At 40.2% G+C, this 22,284-nt stretch overlaps 1 protein-coding gene across 3 annotated transcripts in view; it reads right to left on the bottom strand.

Annotated features, from left to right (window-relative positions):
* The window catches only part of LOC131438289 (dnaJ homolog subfamily C member 13), a 56,251-nt gene that overhangs the window by 10,780 nt on the left and 23,187 nt on the right, over positions 1–22,284 (bottom strand). For 2 of the 3 annotated variants that reach the window (XM_058608186.1, XM_058608188.1), the window contains 7 exons: positions 22,045–22,242; positions 16,135–17,453; positions 15,160–16,072; positions 14,546–15,091; positions 14,368–14,490; positions 14,035–14,293; positions 13,845–13,968 (listed from right to left, as the gene is read on the bottom strand). In XM_058608186.1, the coding sequence (XP_058464169.1) occupies positions 13,845–13,968; positions 14,035–14,293; positions 14,368–14,490; positions 14,546–15,091; positions 15,160–16,072; positions 16,135–17,453; positions 22,045–22,242 (3,482 nt within the window). Of the gene's footprint in view, positions 1–13,443; positions 13,678–13,844; positions 13,969–14,034; positions 14,294–14,367; positions 14,491–14,545; positions 15,092–15,159; positions 16,073–16,134; positions 17,454–22,044; positions 22,243–22,284 lie in introns of those variants that run through there. The other variant, XM_058608187.1, reaches the window with a different exon arrangement.

Here is a 22,284-nt window from a genome sequence, read left to right as displayed (position 1 = left end):
GTTCCCGATGTTTGCTCCCATGCAATTCCACCTTGCGCCTGTTAGCTGTGTTGTTGCCATTGTCCTGGTTTGCTCGGACTGCTACTTGGTTCTTCCTTTCTCATGATTCGTAACCGATGTGTCTTTCCACAAAACTGCATCCATCGATACGCGTTTTCTCGTTCCGCCAACGGGTTGCCTGCAAAAGGCTCGTCTCGTGGTACTTGGTTGCGTTTCCTCTCGTTTCGCTAACGGTCTGCCTGAAGAAGGCTTGTTTCGTGATACTTGGTTGCGTTTTCTCTCGTTTCGCTAACGGACTGCCTGAAGAAGGCTTGTTTCGTGATACTTGGTTGCGTTTTCTCTCGTTTCGCTAACGGTCTGCCTGAAGAAGGCTTGTTTCGTGATACTTGGTTGCGTTTTCTCTCGTTTCGCTAACGGACTGCCTGAAGAAGGCTTGTTTCGTGATACTTGGTTGCGTTTTCTCTCGTTTCGCTAACGGACTGCCTGCCAAGGCTATTTTCGTCGTACTTGGGTGATTTTTGTGTACGTGGGTTGTCGACATAATTCAAGCTGTTGCTTAGCTTGAATCCGTTTTCTCGCTTAACGGTAACGTGTGGACATCCTCAGTCTTTTCTGGGAGGAAGTCCGATCCCGTCCCTGACGTCTCGACAGCAACTTGCTGCGACTGTCAGTTGTCTTGGGCCTTCCCCGACCAATCTATCCACCCTATGACTCTCTTTCCTCAATCCTATGACTTGAATTGACCAGACTCCTGAGTCTATGTTTCGACCATCCGTTTTCTCCCGTTACGGTAACGGCCGGCCTGCTGAAGGCTTTCTGGTTTCTCGAATCACTCTATGCGTTTTTCTCTCGGCTCGCTACCGGCATGCCTGCAAAGGCTCTGCTTCGCTGAATCGACGAAGGTTCCGATGTGCGTTTTTCTCACGGTCCGCTACCGGCACGCTTTAAAAAAGGCTTTTATGCTTCAATGATCGTACAACTTGGGTGCGTTTTCTCACGATACGCTAATGGTAAGCCTGGCGGGGCTTGCATTACTGCAAGTTGTCCTAACAAGGTGGGGAGGTAGTCTAACCGTTGTTGCTCGCCGCACCCTGATGAAGTGTGATTTATCCCGAACACTTGCGGTGTTTTTGGAGCTTCCAAACTCTTAGTTAACAGACTTGGTCTGCATATATAGCTGTATAAGTTTCCACTAATCTGCCTTGATGTCCTTCGCGTGATACCTGCCCTTCTTTCCAGTTACTACGTCTTCCAGAATGTATAGGTTCACGCCGAGAATCTCCTTCACTATTGCCGGAACGAATTTTGGATCCAGCTTTCTGTTCACATGATCTGCCTTTGAGGAGAGTCCGAACGTTCTGCGCCACACCAAATCTCCGACTTTGAACGATATCATGCGTGTGCGGAGGTTATAACGTTGTTTTGTCCTTTCGTGGTTGTTCTTGATACGTTGCAGTACGAAGTCCTGCATGCGTTGTATGGTTGATAGCCGCAAATCCTGTGCTACTTTTGGATCGTCTGGAGTGTTCAAGTTCTGCTGTGTGTATAGATCTGTATGCAGTATCAAATCTCTTCCGAAATTGGTGAAGTGTGGACTGATTCCGGTTGCTTCATGCTTTGCACTATTTACCGCGGCCGTGATGGCTGGAAGCTGACTATCCCAATCGCGATGATCTCCTTCCAGTAAGGCTCTAATGCAGGTGATTAGCACGCGGTTCACTCGTTCTGCATTGTTGACCATGGGACAGTACTATGCTGTCTTCATGTGAACGATCTTGTGCTTGACTAGAAGAGATTGGAACACCAAAGATTCAAACTGTTTCCCATTGTCCAACAAAACTATCCTTGGTCGCGAATACTTTAGAAAGACCTCTTGTTCCAGAAATTGTGACATCTTTGCTGCATCTGCGGCTTTCATCGGATGTGCGATAACGTACTTTGTAATCCAGTCAACTATGACTAGCATAACTGTGTTTCCTTGTTTTGAACGTGGGAACGGACCGACGAAGTCTATGGAAATTAGTTCCCATGGTAGCTTTGCTGGTTTCAGGTTTCCCATTTGGGGCATCATCTTCCTCGTCTGCTTGCGCGTTCCATCGAAACTTGTTCTTCGTCTTTGTGAGTTCCGTTAATGGTACAGCTAGACGTGAAAAATCCGAAATGAAACGTCGGTACCAATTGCACAAACCTAGAAACCGTTGTACCTCTTTTCTGCTTGTTGGGATGGGAAACTTCACGACACTGCTTATTTTCTCTTCGTCGACCTTCTCGATTTCTCTTCTAACATCACAGAATTCAGATGACGTGCGTCCAAACAAACTCGATATTTTCCCGTTTTCTTTTTCACGGCTACGAGTGGGTTGTTCCATGGGGAGAAGCGCGCTTCTTCGATGACGTCTAATGATAGCATCCTGTCAATCTCGCGGTTTACCTCCTCCAGCACATATGGTGACATCGGGTAATGGCGTTGCTTGCGTGGTGGTGCGTCTCCTACTTCAATACGGTGTTCATACAGTGTTGTTCTTCCCAGTTTTCCTTCCTCTGCCAACGGAAACTTCGCAATTGTTGTTTGAAGACGTCTTTGTTGGTCTCTGCTGAGAGTTTTCATGGACTCATTTTCTTTTGCTTTCGCCTCATTTGTCTCTGCTTCAATGGTGCAACACGTTGCCTTGATTCCGAATTTGTTCCAGAAGTTCATGCCCAAAATTACGCAATCCGGTATCGTCGGAACTAACAACAATTGGATGGTTTCATTGCGACCGTTGAAAACTATGGGAACACGAATGAAATGTGAGATTTTGTGTTGCGTTCCATCCGCCGTTTTGATGCCACCTTCTACCATTCCTTTGCGCAAATTCAGTTGCTCGGCGATTTCTACGTTTACTCCTCCTAACAGTGAACAGTTTGCACCACTGTCCAAAAGCGCTATCATTTCCTTGCCCAGGATATTAATAGTCGCATGTGGGCGGTTGTCTAATCCGGGAATGATTATTGTATTCAAGAGTCCAAAATTGGTGATGTCTGAGGGGTTCTCGACATAATGCGGAGACTCAACACCCTCTATTATAGATTCCCCGCTGTAGCGTTTCCCGCGTCAGTTCGACACGTTATACAGCTTCGCAAGGAGTATCCTTTCCGCCCGCATCTTTAGCAAAAGAGAATTGCTTGAGGTTTCGGACAATCCATGAATCGATGTCCATCTTCATCGCAGTTCCAGCAGATTAATCCATTCCGTTTCTGATCTGGAGCCACTTCTCCGCTTTCTGGTTGCACCTGTCGCTCTCGCCTAATCGACTCGCCTGTAGAGCTTTGTGTGTTTAGATGCTGGTACCTTACCGGCGGTTGATACTGACGACCTTGCGTTTTCAGCTTTTCCTGCGCCAGCCGTGGATGGATTATCGATTGTCTCGCAGCTGGTTGGTTGAGTGACGAACCTTCTGAACTCGATGATGACCTCCAAGCCGGTTTCGCGCTTCTGTTGAACATGTTCAACTTGATTGCATTAACTTGCTCCATTAGTTGATCTATTTTCAGCTGCCAGTATTCGTCTTCTCCCTCTGTTCCTTCCATTCCATCCTCCACTGATGAATCTTGTGCTCGAGACGACATTTCTGTTGCGTTTTGCTCCATCTCAATGGCATGAACTCTGCCATAACGTGATTGAAACTGTGTTGGTGGCGCCGGTTTCGCTACAACCCCAGGTGTCGCGAAGCTTGGTTCTAATAGTGAACTGTGTGGAATTGGAATCCTCCGCTGTCTATTGAGAAGCATCCTTGTTTCGTCGAAGCTGGTGCAGATTTCTACCATTTCCTGCAACGTACGAGGCCTCGCGGCTGTTACGATCGCCGCATAATCGGCGTTCATATTCTTTTTCACGATGAAAAACTTCTCCTCTTCACTCATTGCCGGTGTCACGAAACGGAACAGTGCTGCAATATCACGATAATACTTGGCGAAAGACTCGTTCTGTCCTTGAAAACGGAAACAGGCTTCTAATCGGAGAATCTGTGCGTAACCGCTTGGTAAAAATTCCTTTCTGATCTCTTGCTTGAACGCCTCCCATGAAACTAATGATCGTTGTGCCATTGCTCGCGCATACCAATCCAATGCGTCTTCCTGCAGAAGATGTTCGATCGACGCCAACAGTGTATTGTCGTTCATTCCTTCTGATCTGGCAAACGTCTCGACTCTATCCAGAAAAATGTTCAGTGATGTCGTATCTTTTTCACCCCGGAACTTGAATGGCCAGTTGTGTACTGCCTTCAGCATGCGTCTGTCCTCGCTTCGTTCGTTGGATGGTCCCGCTTCTCGGCGTAGTAAATGATGCAACAAATCGTCCCGCAATTGGTTGTATTTTTCCCATACGTTACGTGTTCCGGTAGCCGCTCGATTGTTACCCACAGGTGTAGGATTGACACCATCATTCTGCAAATTTGAATGAAGATTTTCTCCTCTCCTGCTCGTGTTAAAAGAATCTGGAACCATCGATGGGAATTCCAATGGCGGTGGGGTGTAGTGTGATAGCAGTAAATTGCTTCGCCTTCCGCTGCCTAATGTTGATTGCTGTCCATCAAATCCCGAGCTTAGTGATGTATCCCCTCCGCTCTGCCTTGCTGGAGAACTGGTTGCCGGTAATGTGGAGAGTTGTCCACTGCCTTTGCTGTGCTCCTTCTCAACTTCTCCTGACGTGGATCTAGCCTCCTGTCCGGGCTGCTTTCCGGTCCTTTCCGGTGCTGGTTGGCGCTTATCTATCGGCACTACACTTGCTACCTCATTCACTGGATCTGTCATTACCTTTTGCACATCATCGAATAACACTTTGACAAACGATACGAGCGATTTGTGCGCGTCCACGAGAAACATCGGTGGTTTTATTATTGCCAACCTGTTTCTGTAATGTAACAGTCGCGACCGTATTTGACAGAGGTTTTGTTTGTCGGAGCTGCGAATGGCTGGCTCAACGACTTTTTGAATTTCATAGATTGCCTGCTGGCAAGCTTCTATGTTGACCGTCGGACTCATTACATGATCCGAGCAGTCATGAATTATGTTTTGTTTGCGGTCATCTGCTACCGCCGCCCGCAAACGTTGAACTTTTACTCTATGGGTCATTGCACCCAGATTAACCATGTGGCGTAATGCCATTTCATAGTTGATTTCCTCATCATTCAAATGAGTGAAATCCATTTTGCTTATATATTAAGTATCACGGAACCAAACCCAATCTTAAAATATCACAAATCTTACTTGAACGTTAAACTAACAAATTTTGGCTCAAATACACAAATCAAAAAATTTTCGTGTGGGATTTTTAGTTGGGCGCCAGTGTTATAAAAACATTTGGTCCCTGTTGGGGGGACATTGGTCTCTCAGCCCAAAGCGATAATAACCCACCAATCAATAATAATAACGGTTCATTTAAAAGAGAGGTAAAGTAAAACAAGCCGTGCACTCACCTTTTTCAGCAGATCGCCGTTCTTGCGAGTCACCAATCCGGGTTGCTTTTCGGTCGCCTCGATGATCTCCGCCTCGGCAAATGTGGAGCACGTAAGCAGTCCATCAACGGTGGTTCGTCGTCACAATGCCAAAGTTGTTCCGAGATCGCCGCGCAGCAGGCCGGAGGACCTCTTGGGAGTCACCAATCCACCTTTCCTTATTGTTCAATTGTTCCTTTCTGTGAGGGTTTAATCCCACTGACTGGCGATGTAACTTTACTCCAGCCTGACCGTCTGCTCTCTCCTTCAACTACCGTCGTCTTCCCCAATGAATAAAGGATTCCTCCTGGAGATTCGCGAAGTTCCGCCCGAAGTATCACACAGGCTAAGGGCGATGGACCACTCCACTCGTGATTCTTCCGCCGTGCTGTCGTGCTTCCGTGAAATCGATTCGCCTCCCGAAATCTCCACCTCGAGCACTTCGTTCCGTTTAGCAAACGTGCGACACACGAGCACGGATTTCTCCGGGTGACAATTATTGGCAGAGACCGACCTCACTCCCGACTAAACGGTTTCAATCACTCCGGGGGCCAAGAAGGGTCCCACGCGGTCTCTCTTTATTTTCCTCACCGACGGGTCTCTGCCCGAACGACACGTCCACCGCGTGCGTGTTCACCCAAACAACTGACTTGTCATTTTTTCCCTCCGTCCGGCCGGTGTACTCAAAATAATCATCTGTACCGTTTCGCTCTTCAAGCGAGTAATTTACTATTAGGTTTTGCACGATGACGACACAAATGAACTGCCGATGAATCAAGTTCATCTTTGACAGTTGCAGTGTACTTGTTTTGTTTTGCGACTGCATGTTAAAAATTGAAAAATGACGAAAAAGTGCCTGTTAAAACGGAATCTACAGAGAAAATAAATAAAAAGATTGCCCTGTATGTGTTTCCAGCTTCAAGGAGTGATATATGTATGAATCAGTTGAGTGTGAAGCGACTTGCAATTTTTACATTCCAACGATGAACTTATAAACTGTAAACAAGTACACGTCGACTGTCAAAAAAAGTTCATTTTGTGAGGTTATGGCATGCTCGTGCAAAACCTAATTGTCTCTGCTTTAATGCAGAGTGTTTCGTACACGCTTAACACAAACCCCTCATGAACCTTAAGTTACTAACTTAACTGTAACAAGTTTTCAGTCGAAAAAGAAGGCGATGCTCACAGTTCTCATTGATTACAAGGGTGTTGTGTATCATGAACTTGTTCCATACACGCTCTTTGAACATAACTCATGGCTTGAGTTGTGATCACTCAAATTTATAAACTGGAACAATATGTCAAAATTTGAGTATGGAATTAAGTAAAATTTGCTCAGGCCACGAGTTTCCTCGCATTTATTCATACAATCAATTATGCTAAGTGAGAAGTACAACGTAAGTATACCAACATCGTTCAATTTCGACTCCAAACCGATCAAAAGGAAACGGTTTTGAATCACTTTTCTGGGCTTTCCATTTAAAAGAAAGAAGAATGACTTTGTATATAAACATTTACAAATAAGAATGTTTTTATTTTGAGTGCAAAGAATTCATGTTTTGAGATAAACTCACTCAAATTTAAAAAAAAATATTTTTTCCGTATTTTGAGTAGAAAATACTCAAATTTTGAAAGCATCGTCTCTTAACTCAAACATGAGTAGATAGGTGGTAGCTCAAGTTTAGAGTACGTGCACTTTTGATGCAAGTGGTGTGTCACTCAATTTTACGTTATGTTGAATAAGGGTGTAGTACCAGACCTCCAACAAAGAGTATTATTTGGGTGCTATGAGAAGTTTGCGTTCTGCAATTCACCGAAAAGGACCAGATTTGTGGGCAAACAACTCATGGATCTTGTACCACGATACCGCACCATCACACAATGCCCTCGTTACCCATGAACATTTGGCTAAAAACGAAACGAGTACCATTCAGTAACCACCGAATTCACCTGATTGGGCTCCCGGCGACTTTTTTCTATTCGGTCGACTCAAAAAACTGCTCCGTGGAGCGCGTTTCAGCACCCTACACTGAAATGAAAATCTTATTTATATTCATTAGATTTGTCATATGAATCATATGCAGAATATAATTCATAGAAATTATATGGAAACTTATAATCTTTATTTAATGTGTACGTCAAATCTAAATGGACGTTATCATAATGAAAGTTATAAAAATATCCCATATAATTTATATTGAAATTAGATGAAAGTCGTGAATAGTTGTGTCCTCGATATTCATCAACTGCTCCAGACCATTTTTCAGGAAGTTTCGCATCTCAATGTAATTTTAAATCGCTGACAAGACAGCTCATCCAACTTCGTTCAAGGATATGCGTTAACGGACCATGAAATATATATCCGGTACATTTCATTACTCTATCTGTTTAGTAAGATTCAGTTTTTTTATTTTCAGTCTCGGGATCTCACTTCTCTTTCGCAAATATCATCCCTTACCGAATGGAATACTAGTATAGCTTGAATCCTCAAAGAAAAGTAGTAGTTGGCAATTATCTGCTATCCGTATGACCTCCATTGAAAGTTATATATATATATATATATATATATATATATATATATATATAAATTTTATAAAACTAGTCATAATTATATGAACCTATATAAATAAATTCGAAGTGAATATAATATGCGCTTCATAAATTGTTCCAATGTATGTTGTGCGGATATCTAGTAATGGTTATAAGACGCGCCAATAAATTTCACTTAGACTGGAAATTTCATTCGTTATATGGAAATCTTGTAAAAATAACGTTAAGAAGGGTTTTGTGTTTCATAAGATTATCTCATATATTTGACATGATGTTGAACACATCTTGTAACTATTATTGGAAATGCTAATAGTGCAAAATCATTAGAATATCATATAATCTGAAAAAGAAAATTTAGCTCAGTGTAGATGATATTATGGGAAATTCGCAGATGGCTCTGATGACTATACCGAAAACTGAACTGTCGATGGGGAATACTTTGAAGAGGACAATTTCGATTTTGATAAATAATCTTGTATTTTTAATTTTCCGAATGAATTCCGGGAACTTTTTAAACAAGGGAGTATAAATTTTTTTATACTCCACGTCTATAAATCAGCTGGATCAAGATCGAAGGAAAACTCACTCTCCATTCACTACACCGTTGGTGCTAGTAAAGACTTTAGAGAACTTCTTCTTCCAAAATCGCATTTCCTTGAACCAATTCCGAATATCGAGCTCTGTAACATTGTTGTTGACAATCAATCACCTTACACAATATCGAAAGTCTTATAGTAAAAACGATTTTTTCTTAAAACTTGGAAGATATTTTGAACATTAGATTAGTAATTGTTAATTAAACAATTATGTTTTGCTTTTATTTTCATAGTCCTTTTTTAAGATGTAATATCTTTTGAAAAATGATTGAGAAAATTCAACTTCATCTTAGTTTTTCGTCATCCGTAGGTATCAACTGACTGCCATATTTGAATAAATCATTTTTTGTAAAAATATCTGCCAAATGTTGAAATATCATTGACAAATCCTTCCGCAAAAGGTAATTTAAAGTGATTAGATTCAAATTGATGCAACATTGGTTACTTAACATCGATTAAATCCATAAAGTTTGTTAGGTGGACCAAAATATATGAAGTGGCCAAAATACCTCTGTTACCCGACATAATTTCAAAATAATTTTTTTTTTTTATTTTGATTGCTTATTGGAGCTGAAGCGAAGATTTTGGAATTAATTCGTTGGCTGTATATCGACTATTGAGCAGAATAATAACGTGGCTCGACTAATTAGATAACGATTGGTAACCCTTTTTGAAACATATATTACATTATTCATTAGAGTTAATAAATATCAGGATTGGATTTGGATTTTCGGTTAACATAAGAAATAACTGATTCTCGTTAATTGCAACTTATTTTACGAAAATTGTGCGAATCGTTACGGGACGAGTTGGTTTACAGAATTTTATTTCAAAATATACAGTATTTACGTTAAATTTGAATAGTCTTTTAGTACGAAAAAATGCTGTAATAGATGCTCGTTTGACTTAAAGAAAACGAACAAGTTTATTTAGGCTTCATCTAACGTAATTTATAAATTGAAAGAGTGTTCAGCGAAATTTAGGTGAAATTTTCACGTTTTTTCATCGCTCTAAATTACAGTTTGTAATTCGGATTCGTATTAAATTCATGAGCTCCATATGGAACTTTAAGATTTTTCCTTTGAATCTTACTTACCTTACCTAGCAGCATATGCTTGATGCAGTATGTAGCGTATGCTTGATACAGTAAAGGACACGCCATGACTAGGCGTGTCCTTTACTGTATCAAGCATACGTCTCCATCTAACTAGGCCCATGGCTGCTCGTCGCCAGCCACTCAAGGCACGAAAACTTTGTAGATCGATCCACCTTGCGATCCGGGTCGGACTCAAGAACCATTTTCACGGAACTATCGTCCGGCCTCCTAATCACTCCGTCCGGGTCTTATCACTCCGCCATAGATGGTCACCTATTTTTTGAAAACACTAAGAGTGCGTTGGTTCTCTGCCAACATAGTCCAGGTCTCGTGACCATAGAGAACATCTAGTCTAATAGCGTTTTGTAGATGGTCAATTTTGTGCAGTGGAAAAACCTCATTTGAGCCAAATCTTTTTCCCTGGTGCATTTTTTAAGATCAGCAAAGAGCCAGTGGTCACTGGAGGCTAAATCTATCGAGTATGGGGGGTGGGGAAGCAGATCAAAGCCCAATTCGTTCAATTTCGCCATTGTTTTCATCGACTTGTGGCAGGGTGCATTGTCTTGATGAAAAAGGTTTTTTTCTCTGCATGTGCGGTCGTTTTTTTTGCGATTTCCTCCTTCAAACGCACCAGTAAGTCAATATAATAATCACTGTTGATCGATTTACCTTTTTCGAGGTAGTCAATGAAAATCACGCCATGCGTATCCCAAAAAACTGACGCCATGACTTTGCCAGCTGACTGCTGCGTTTTCGGACGCTTCGGACGGCTTTCGCCAGCTGTGCGCCATTCAGATGACTGCCGCTTCGACTCTGGAGTGTAGTGATGTATCCATGTTTCGTCCATGGTCACGTAACGACGCAAGAAATCTTTTTTGTTGCGATTAAATAGCGATAAACTGCTTTCTGAATCATCGACTCGTTGCTGTTTTTGTTCCATCGAAAGCAATCGCGGCACCCACTTGGAAAAAACCTTTTCCATGCTCAATTTTTCATGAAGGATAGTAAATACACTTCCATATGATATCTGTGTCATCTCAGCAATCTCACGGAGCTTCACTTTACGATCTTTCATTATAATTTTTGTCACTTCACTCACATTTTCCGGTGTGACGGCTTCCAAAGGTCTACCCGAGCGTTCCGCGTCATTTGTGTCGGTACGACCACGTTTAAACTCGGCGAACCACCGACAAATCGTTGCTTTTGATGGACAAGAGTCCGGATAACATTTTTCAATCCATTGTTTCGCTTGCACGGTGTTTTTACCCATTAAAAAACAATGTTTTATCAAAACACGAAACTCGGTTTTTTCCATTTTTTAAACAAACTACAGGGTGATTTTTTAAGAGCTTGAGAACTTTTTTAAACAATAAAACGCATAAAATTTGTAAAATCTCATCGGTTCTTTATTTTAAACGTTAGATTGGTACATGACATTTACTTTTTGAAGATAATTTCATTTAAATGTTGACCGCGGCTGCGTCTTAGGTGGTCCATTCGGAAAATCCGCTTTTTTATCGACAAATTTTGTTCAGCGATGAGGCTCATTTCTGGTTGAATGGCTACGTAAATAAGCAAAATTGCCGCATTTGGAGTGAAGAGCAACCAGAAGCCGTTCAAAAACTGCCCATGCATCCCGAAAAATGCACTGTTTGGTGTGGTTTGTACGCTGGTGGAATCATTGGACCGTATTTTTTCAAAGATGCTGTTGGACGCAACGTTACAGTGAATGGCGATCGCTATCGTTCGATGCTAACAAACTTTTTGTTGCCAAAAATGGAAGAACTGAACTTGGTTGACATGTGGTTTCAACAAGATGGCGCTACATGCCACACAGCTCGCGATTCTATGGCCATTTTGAGGGAAAACTTCGGAGAACAATTCATCTCAAGAAATGGACCGGTAAGTTGGCCACCAAGATCATGCGATTTGACGCCTTTAGACTATTTTTTGTGGGGCTACGTCAAGTCTAAAGTCTACAGAAATAAGCCAGTAACTATTCCAGCTTTGGAAGACAACATTTCCGAAGAAATTCGGGCTATTCCGGCCGAAATGCTCGAAAAAGTTGCCCAAAATTGGACTTTCCGAATGGACCACCTAAGACGCAGCCGCGGTCAACATTTAAATGAAATTATCTTCAAAAAGTAAATGTCATGTACCAATCTAACGTTTAAAATAAAGAACCGATGAGATTTTGCAAATTTTATGCGTTTTATTGTTTAAAAAAGTTCTCAAGCTCTTAAAAAATCACCCGTTACAAAACGACTTTACTCCAACCTCGATAACTCAGCTGTTTCTGGTCGGATCGACTTAAAATTTTGACCCGTTTCTAGAAAGACGTGGTTACTGGTTTACTACGAGCGCCATCTCTGCTTCAGTCTCGGGACTTATTGATCCATGTGTTATGATATGTGCTACTAACACAAGCGTACCGCCCACAACCACCGAATACTCTTACGAATTCCTCGGAGATGGCTTCTTCGAAAGGTTAAAAACGGACATAATGCGAATCCAACTTCCGGTTGTAAAATGATATGATGATTAGTGAAACATCGAAATCTGGTGTGTTTAAAATAAAATTTTAAGAAAATCGAAAATTTTCCAAATGTCTGAGAGTTGACTGTTCGGGATAACACCAGATCTCGACGTTTAATGCATATCTAAGATAAAACCGGATAACTTTGAATATTAGAGTAAAAAAAGGCGTAACTTCTGAAAACGCTTAAAAAACCGCGTAAAAAGTGTATTGAGTGTAATAATTACTTCGTACCGAAACGGCCATGCAAGCTATTTAAATAATGTAGAACGTAGAATGAAGCCTAACCCGTGAGCTTTCTGGAAATATGTTAATAAGCATAGAAAAAAATTTGGTTGGCCATAGCAAATGCAATTCGTAGATCATATTGGTTCGTGTACTCGGGAAATTTTCCAACTGAAAGACAGACCAAATAATTATAGTAAAGTATGGACAATTCGAAGAAAACTGTTAAACATAACTTTGGAATTAACAAACTTCGGAAAGGTTCGCAAGTATTTTCTCTTGCGATTTTCTATCCCAGCAGGAAATAGAACGCACGGCGATTAATTTTCCTGTATCTAATTATGCTTTGCACTCTATCGATATAAACGTGTCCAAGGTCATGTCAAACGGTTTCAGACGGACGTTATCTACACCGATCTTTACTTTGTCTTCGATAAAATTCACCATGACATCACAATTGCAAAATCGGATCGACTTGGTTTGGGTACAATTATATATAAGGAATCGACATCGGGTTTAATTTCCTTTGATGACTTCAATCATAACTCGAGAATCGTCGTTACCATGTTATCGTTGACAACTGCTCGTGTAACATATCGGCTATATTGTCGCTAAAGCGTCTCGCTGCCGTAGAATCGAAAGAATCTAAACAACGAAGATTGGTTCGTTTCACTATTTCGGTGGATATCGTTGAACAATCCTCGCCAACTACCGAGCTATGAAAGTTATGGGTTACTGATTGAACCTCGATACGCTACAAGTACGACGGGATGGGGAAGTCAAAGTCTTGGCATTACATTCCTTTGTGGAATTTGGCATTTCTGTTGAAACAGACTTTGCAGCAGATTCGTATTCTATTGTATTAAAAAAGGGTCGACTTTCGATTAAGACAACTATCATCAACGCAATGTAGGTCTAATAATGATTGTGATATTTAGTGCGCATTCAATAAATAGTAGAAAAATGTTCTAATTTGTAATGATGTTTATCTCTCTTGTAGTTATTGGACTTCACCATATAAATTACATTTTAAAAATATCACATTATAATAAAAATTCATTATCTTAGTTTTTAATATAGTGTACAGTTTACATCTTTAGAAGCTATTTTCTGAAGTTTGTTAATTACGAAGTAATGTTTAACAGTTTTCTCCGAATGGTGCATACTTTACTATAATCATTTGTTCTGTCTTCCTGCTACCTAAAAATATTATATCAGTTCATTTGCAAAACACAAAGTACTAAATAAAACGAGAGCTAGTGGAATAAAAGACTGGCGACTTCTTCTTTCAAGGTAAAACTGGCTTTCCTAATGAAGATTTTGAAAAGTGTGCACGATGAATGATTCCGGTTTTCTGTGGAACTTACGAATCGTTGCTACTGCTACGCACAAACAGTGGGTCGTCGCGATCCATCGGGGGCGGTGAAGTCAGTACTTCAACATTCTTGACTGGCCCCTGTGTCAAATATCCAGCAGTGGTAGTTGGAGCCCCTGAAATATGATACGAAATATAGGAGGATATTTGAAAATTCGGAAAGTGAAGTGATAGCTACTGACCTGTGAGATAGCCTCTCACATTGGTATCGGTAATGAATAGATCATGCTTTTGATCTCGGTACTCTGCCCACACTGGATTTTGATTCAAGATATGGGCTACCCGGTCTCCATAGGTTAAGTTCGATGTCATAGCTTTTAAAGCTGCAACGATTTGTGCTTTCACCATCGCTGGACTTGTTGTAGAATCAATTCGACTTTCAAGAAGACCCAGAAGAAATGGTATTAGCTGACACTCCAATGATTGGCGAATCAACGAATCCTAGCAAACATAAAGGATGTATATTAACAAGAATGTTGTCTACTTCGTGCACGTTTTGCTTAACATTGACCTACATGTTGACATTTAAAAAGTCGACTCAATGTTTCCGATGCTGTAGCTAAAAGCTCTCGATGACCTTCCATACACGACTTTAGTGCTGGTATACAGTCAGTTTGAGAAATGGCACTAACACAGATCTAATCAGATGAAATATGTTAATATTTAGAACTCAAAATTACAAGAATCGAATACCTCTGAAAGGGATAACTGATGCAATACTGTAAGTGCGCTTTTTGGTTGAACAGACAGCTGTCGAAAGAATTTCGGTATATGCCCTAACACCGGTACCGAATCTGAAAGATTTGGTTGGGCATTCAAAAGCAGCACTAGCGCAGTTGTCGAAATATCAAGAATATTTTTATCGACACCATTCCTGCTAATATTATCTACTATGAAATCCAACAAATCTGAAAGGAACTGTTTTGGTTTGCGCAACGTCCACCCTGGATTTGATATGTACAGCCGCAGGTACACACCGGATACAACCAATTCGTTGGAAATGATATCGGGTAAAACTTCGGGGTCACGCCAAAGCGTTTTCGGATTATGTTTCTGCTGAACATAGAAACTGTCCGCCATGTCGTGCACTGCATCTGAAACACTACTTCGTATCCGATCGTTCCAGATCAGTTCCGGATGCTCGTGAGTTGATTCGAACATTTGAACTGCCACAGACGGTGAATCGACCATAGCGTCCAGAAATACTGACGGTAAATACTTGCATACCGTGATACGAATCTGCAATGGATAAGAGAGTTTTTTATTGCGAACTAAATAAACGTTCAGGTAAATTAATGCATATATACCTTCGGTCCACTCAATTTATCCGCGTTCATTTTCGCTAATAGTTCGGCACAGCATTCCCGAATCTGAGGATTGTTGGAATTACAAAACAAATCCAATAAATAGATTACCGTTCCTTTCGAATGTCCCTCTTTGATCATTTTCGGTACGTTCAACAGCCCTGAAAGTGTATCCAACACTTTCTGTTGCATATCTCTTAGATCCTTATCTCTCAATGCTACCAAATATAGGCCAAATATCTCACAGGCAGATATTTCCGTCACGCATTCTTTGTTGCGTGAGACTAAGCACACCACTTCTAGCGCCAATGATTTCAGTATTTTATCCCTGTCACACAAGTTTGAAGAAAGAAACCCGAACAACATTTCAAAATGACCAATACATTGGATTTCAACGTTGCTGTTCGATTTAATGACAGAGATGAGCGCTTTCAAAGCCATTACAATGTGATTAATCGCGTTGGGGTTTGATGCAAAATCATAAATCTTTGTCGAGTCCTCAGCGTTCGACGAATCTGACTTTGCTAATTGACTTCGTTGTTTTGCCCGGCTGTACTCACTTAGCACGGCGCTGATATCCTGCTGTTTTGTATGCTGACCGGCAGTGCTACGGTGGTTGGGGTTATTGTTGTTGTTGTTGTTGTTGTGGTTATTATAGTTCACATTATTGTTCGTTGAGTTGGCCTTGGTAGGGACCAGAGGTTTCCATGTTTTCGTTGGAATTAGAATGCCTTGACTGTTGACGTTTGTTATTGTTGGTGGTGGGATCGGTCGAATATTCTTGGTTGTCAGATAATTGTAAGCTTGCTTAAGAAACTCGAGCAGATCGATCACAAATGTTATTGGATTGACGATGGGGAATGTTGGCATTTCATTGTAGATTCGAATGAAAATTCCTCCAATTTTCAACTCGTCTCTGGCGAAAAATGAAAGAAAAAACAATTAATAATAGTTGATAACGAGAATAAATCGTCTTACTTATGAGCATCAAACGAAAAAATTTTCACGAGTTCGTGAACATCGGCTATATTTTCAAACTGCTCCTTCGTTGCGTTGGATCGCTGAAACTCAAGAAAGTCCAAAAGTTGCGCTCGTGTACCGTTGTCCCAAATGAGATACGGGTTGCGAGTATTTGAATTTATCAGTTTCAATACTTCAGTTTCGTGATCGGTTACCATTTTATTGGCCACATACACCGTCAGCAGTCTATCCAACATATTTTTTACTATTACGTTTGTTGGTGTTGCGCTAGATATTTTATATTTTCTGTTGTTAATGCCCTTCTCGCACTCAACCGGTTCATCTGACTCTGTTACGTTTCCTACAATCTGAGACTCGGTTTTCTCCTGTAATGAGCGATCAATAATAGCAACCGACTGAATCAAGCTCGAATTATTCTGTATTAAGTTTGATGCATTTTGTGTGTACGGTTGCGTTTGTGTGAGAGATTGGCTTCGGACGGCCGTCGGTTGGTGTGGAGAATCACTACGGGAGGTAGGATTGGATTTCGGAACAGTTTTTACTGCACTGTGCTTAGAATCATCCAATAGTGTCATATGATACCCGGCCAACGCTACACAAGCCAGTAATGATAGTTTCGCTAAATTATTACACAGTTGCTGATTGTTTGACTTTTCATCTGTTTTTACTCCACTTTCGTCCAGAGTATAATCGTAATCGAACATGAAAATCATTAAAGACCATATCACACCATTTCGCACGAGGTTACACTGCAGATCGTAGTTGTTGGCAGCTAAACTGGTTACCAAGCATACCGAAAGAGAGTGTTTAAAGTAAACAACCCTACACACATCGACTATTAACTGAGGTAGCTCGAGAATTTTCTTCCGACAATTCTCGAAGCGACAGGCAACTTCGAAGCAACAGGTAATATTCGATATAACTTGATAATGCAAGGAGTCTTTCTGTGAATCGGCACCCATAATAGAGACGCATCGCGAGTAAGCCTCTAGGAGTGCTTCGATACCTTCCTCTCGACGAAGCTCTTCTGCGTTCAGGGCTGAACAATGCACGGTGTGATAGCACAGTTCTGATGCGGCACTTAACAATGGTACCGTTTTCGAAAACAATTGCTCGTCTTTTGTTTCCAGCCGAATCGTTTTAATAAGCTGTGGATATCCGGCGTATTTGTACGGCTGAAGTACGTCAGAGTATCGCTCAAAGAGGATGCTTTGCGTCTGAAGGATGAGAACTATGTTCCCTGGGTTGGGACCATCATTGATGCTTCGGCGCGAGCACAGGAACTCATATGCACGATTGACCCGTTCGAAAATTTCCTGGAAATAGTTATCAATATTATATTCTTTGTTTTTTTATTCATTTGTTTATGTTTATTTTAATCGAAGCAGTAAAAAAAATCTGTAAAATTGCTCTCCAACGGGCATAAAACCACCTTATCTTTTGTATCAACAAATTATGATCTTCCAAATAACATGCTTTTTTAATCTAACTGTGGTTGAATATGCATCACATGCGGCCAAAGAGCTTGTTTCAACTATAATTAGTTCTAAAAGAGGGAATCCGAAGAAAAGAATTGGGTCAAAGTTTACGGCGATGAATCAAGTTGTAACAATTGCTACAAAGTCTGGAGTAATCGATAAGTTGCCCCAAAAGTTGCGATGCAAACGTCGCGACGAGCAGATAACAAATCGATATCAATTAGTTTGCATCAATCATGGTATCAATTCTAAAGCAAATAAAATTGCTTCAATGCGTTGGATACCGTTTACCGTGTACGAAGCAATCGGAATTAGAAAAAATAACATTTTCATTTTGCGGCAGTTGGTGGGGCAATGAGAGCGCAAGTCAGTCCAATGCCGATGGCTAGTCTATGCGGACCACATGAACATCAATGGATGGGTTGGTGTACAAGACGTTATTGAAATGTTGTGGTGGTGTAACGTCCTCGTGTAATCCTATCAAATTGTATTATCGTGTTCAGATTTTTGTCAGTAAACATTTAAAAGTTTCTCATTGTATCCACTTCGGTCTTGGCCCTGCTGTCTTATATCGCCTTTTATGCCTGAAGCTATGAAATGATTATTGCTTGGTGAGTTGGTGTGAACGTTTATTTATATCGTATGGAAGATAAAGATGAAAATGAATTTCAAAATTTGAAATCTAAGCAAATTTTCTTAGTATACATACAACTTACAAAACACTAACTTCGAAGAAAGAACACGGAAGATACGAAACACAATATACACTACCTATTGATCGAATAAATTCTACAAATACATACACTTATGAGAAGGTCTCGTAACTTCGACCAAAGTTGATTCTGCAATCATCACCATGTTGATCGAACAAAACATTGCACTCCTTATGATCATATTCGATGATGTTTGCAATATCGACTAATCTCCTAACCAGTGCAATAATTTCATCTCAGAGAGAAAATCACAGTGAAAGGTACAGTGTACTTATTGGCCGTCACTTAGTTAATTTCATATTTCTTTTTTTTATAGAAATCCGAATCGCATTCGTTTAAATAACATTTATTTTTATGGACTCGGATAACTCGTATCGCTAAGATGCCTAAGTTCGACTCCTCTGGTAGAAGGTAAAAGTTTAGATACGAGAAGCCTTCTGCTTACTTACTAAAATTTAAACAGATTTCTTTGAAAATTCAATTTCTTGCTTTTTTAATATTGATGTAAAATACTTACCAATTTCTGCGGATGATCAACTAAACACAACTTTTTTAGCGTAAATATTTCAAATAACAACTTATATCAAACAATAGGGGGTCGATTTCTAGACCTCGTCGACCCCTATAGTCAGTTTTCGTTTACGTCGCCCCCGCAAAAAAGATATCGACCCCCAGGGGTTTATATCGACCACTTTGGGAATTCCTACTCTACATGTTGTCCAGAATTACATGCTATAAGAACGAAGAAGACTACTCATTGAATTTTACGTACTTACGTACTTGAAGAAAAATGCTATTCTACAATCGAAAACACTGAAGCCTAAAACCAAAATTTCATGTTATACTTGGTGTTTGGATGAAATGGTCCGCGTGAATCGTAACTCTTTAGGGACACATTTAGACACATTGTCAATGTTAGAGCAAAATTGAGGACAACTGAAACTTTCTCGATCCAAACATGTGATCAGCCCTGTACAATTATGTATCGATGCGAATTTATCACCCCTATTCTGAACGTCGATCGATTTGAAATATTCCGATCGAATGTGCAATTTCCATTCTGCATTCCGTTCGAATTGGGTATGAACTCGAATATCATTCGTTCAAGTTGTTCTATTTTCGAACATTACTCTATCGACTTGCGTACTATTACTTCTGTTCGGTTTAGAATCGTTCTAATTCGTTTATACAAGTGTGACGGTTTCGCTTACTAAGAAATGAATAATTTAAATAATATAGAACGTGTAAGTAGTGTTGACAGCTTTGATGGTTAGTGTTCGAAATTTCAAGTGATCTCGACCTAGAGTCGATCGAATAATACAAGCCGAACGGAATAAAGAATGCAAAATTCGAACTCAAACGAAAGTGTAGATTTGTTCGTATCACAAATCCGTCGGATTGCAGAATCGGGGTGTATATCGGACAAGTGTGAAAACAACAATCGCAACACATGGAAGAATAGTTGCACCCGCATCGGATCGGATCGGAAAAGATAGAATAATTCTTAGCGACTCATAGGATATCAAATTACCCTTATTCCTGATAATTATAAGCCTCCTTTTCGAACTAACTTCATCAGTTCAGCAGAACGAATGAATTAATTTAAGATTCATCCTGAACGTCATAAGTCAGTTCGAACTGGTGGCCAATTCCAGGCGCAAGACGACTAGCTTGAAATCACCCGATGACCGATTGTCTTATTCAAGAGTATTCAGTCAAAAGCAAATTTGCAATTGGTCTAGTGTAAAATTAATCGATGATAGGTAAGTCGACGTTCGTTGATATTCAGTTTATGAAAAATACTTTTACTCTGTAACGTTGATTAGAGCTTTCCCTGAGAGATAACTCCATTCTTTGAAAAGATCGGCCACAAAATTTGGCTAACTCCTAAATTACCAAACCTGCATCGATCAGAAAAAAAGTCGGAAACACGTTTTCGTTCGACACGTCAGCAAAGACATTGCACTGAACTGCTCTGCACTGATGGGTCAAAGACGAAACGTAAAAATATGAAATATAATTATCAGTTTGGTTATCGTTTCTACCACATCAAGATACAATCAGGATACAACGAGAAAGCGAAAGAGAAAAACAGAAATCTCGAACCAGCTTCTGATGGAAAAACGGAGTGAACATAAACTTGCGATGCGACATGTAGTGATTGCTTGCGGATAATATGACTATAATTGAACTGCGTGGCACCCGAGCACAGCTGAACATGCTCGGGTCTTCTGTTCAATTCTGCTGTTGCTTTGTGTGTTTCACATGCACATACACACTTAAATTTTTTAGCTGAGTCTCGGCAAAAAAATGCCGAGATTCGCACAGCCGAGTAATCAGCAATCATCTCGGCAAAAATAAAATTACTGAGCGTCTCGGCATCCTAAAATTTGACAAACGTCAAATATTGCCGAAATCGTCAGCATAAGATTTACTGTTTGCTCAGTGAAACGTTCACTGAATATTCGGCAATCCAATAAAACGAAAAAATGAAAAAAATAAATTACCGAATCATCAGTAATTAAAAATCTAGTCAATTAATTTTGTTTGTATTTTCTCAACATTATAAACACGCCATTCAGGATAAAAAATTCATTTTATTACAACTTAAAGGAGGCTTACAAATTTGTTGCCAGTAGTGCTTAAAGCCTACCTGAAAACATGTAGCATAAATAAAAAGCGGCGTTTCCAGATGCGGCCACCTCGAGTCGAGCTGGAAATATGAAAATAAAAATATATATTGATTTTTGGCTTACAAAAATGTTCAATATTTAATGATGCATATACGGTATTGTTCAAAAAATAAACTTACTTTGATCTATTGAATTATTCCATGCATTGGGTTATTTTTTCGCATACCCTTCAAAGTTTTGTCTCGAGAACGCTTTGAGCCCCGTGTTGGGTGTTTTTCCCTTATAATCGCGAGTGCTCTGATAAAGTCGCTTTTTATAAAGCGAAACATGTCACTATATTTATTCAATATTTTTACTTGCAAGTGGTTCTACGCTTCTTCGAAGATTATCCATTTTTTCACTCGAGAATTTTCTTAGAAAATAATCGCACAATGCGAAGCGAAAATGTAACGCGGCAATAAATGACAGCTGTCGTGCTGAATCTCGGAAACAGCTAGCGCATATTCCGAAATCTCGGCAAACGTCTCTGCTGATGTCGGCATATCTGTTGTTTACTGATAAATTCAGCAAGCAATTATGCCAAATTTCAGCAAAGTGAAGCATTTTACCGAAATATCAGTGAATGCATTTAACGAAGCTCAGAAACATGCGTATTGATTACTGAGCAATCAGCAAATTTACGTGTTGCTGATCAGTTTCGGCATTTTATTATGCCGAGCTCAAGAAATGGTTTTAAGTGTGTAGTACATTAATCGGCAAGACGATTTCCTCGCATAGAAGTTAACTAAGGGTCTGTGTCCCGTCGTCTCTGCGGTAGCTTTATCGCTTTTTTCATTTCGTTGTTGTATTCGGATATTATTTTCCCAATCTGTTTTCTTCGTTAGATACTAATCAAATTTAGCCCGAAAGTTTAAAAATTAATTTGAAGAGTAGAGTAATAATGCCTTTCTTAGATTTCTGAGATATTTTTCTGGAATTTGACCATTCTGTCTCAAATCAACAACTAACACACACACACACACACACACACACACACACACACACACACACACACACACACACACACATACCATATGTACTTACCCTTCCTTTCGGGTTTTTATCAGGATGATACATTTGAGCTAATCGGTAGTAGCTTTTCCGGATGATCGATTCATCTGGTTGAGGGATCTTCTTCAGATCAATACCGAGATCTTCATACGCCTTCGTTGCAGTCATTTGTGATGGTTTCTTCTCCACTTCCTTCCGCCAGGCATCTAGTGTGTGTTTCAACAGTTGTACCTTTCAAATAAAGAAAATATCTAACGATGAGAATCGTGTCAT

The sequence above is a fragment of the Malaya genurostris genome, chromosome 3 (genome assembly GCF_030247185.1).
Source record: "Malaya genurostris strain Urasoe2022 chromosome 3, Malgen_1.1, whole genome shotgun sequence".
NCBI lineage: Eukaryota > Metazoa > Arthropoda > Insecta > Diptera > Culicidae > Malaya > Malaya genurostris.
This window is presented reverse-complemented; position numbering and strand designations above follow the sequence as displayed.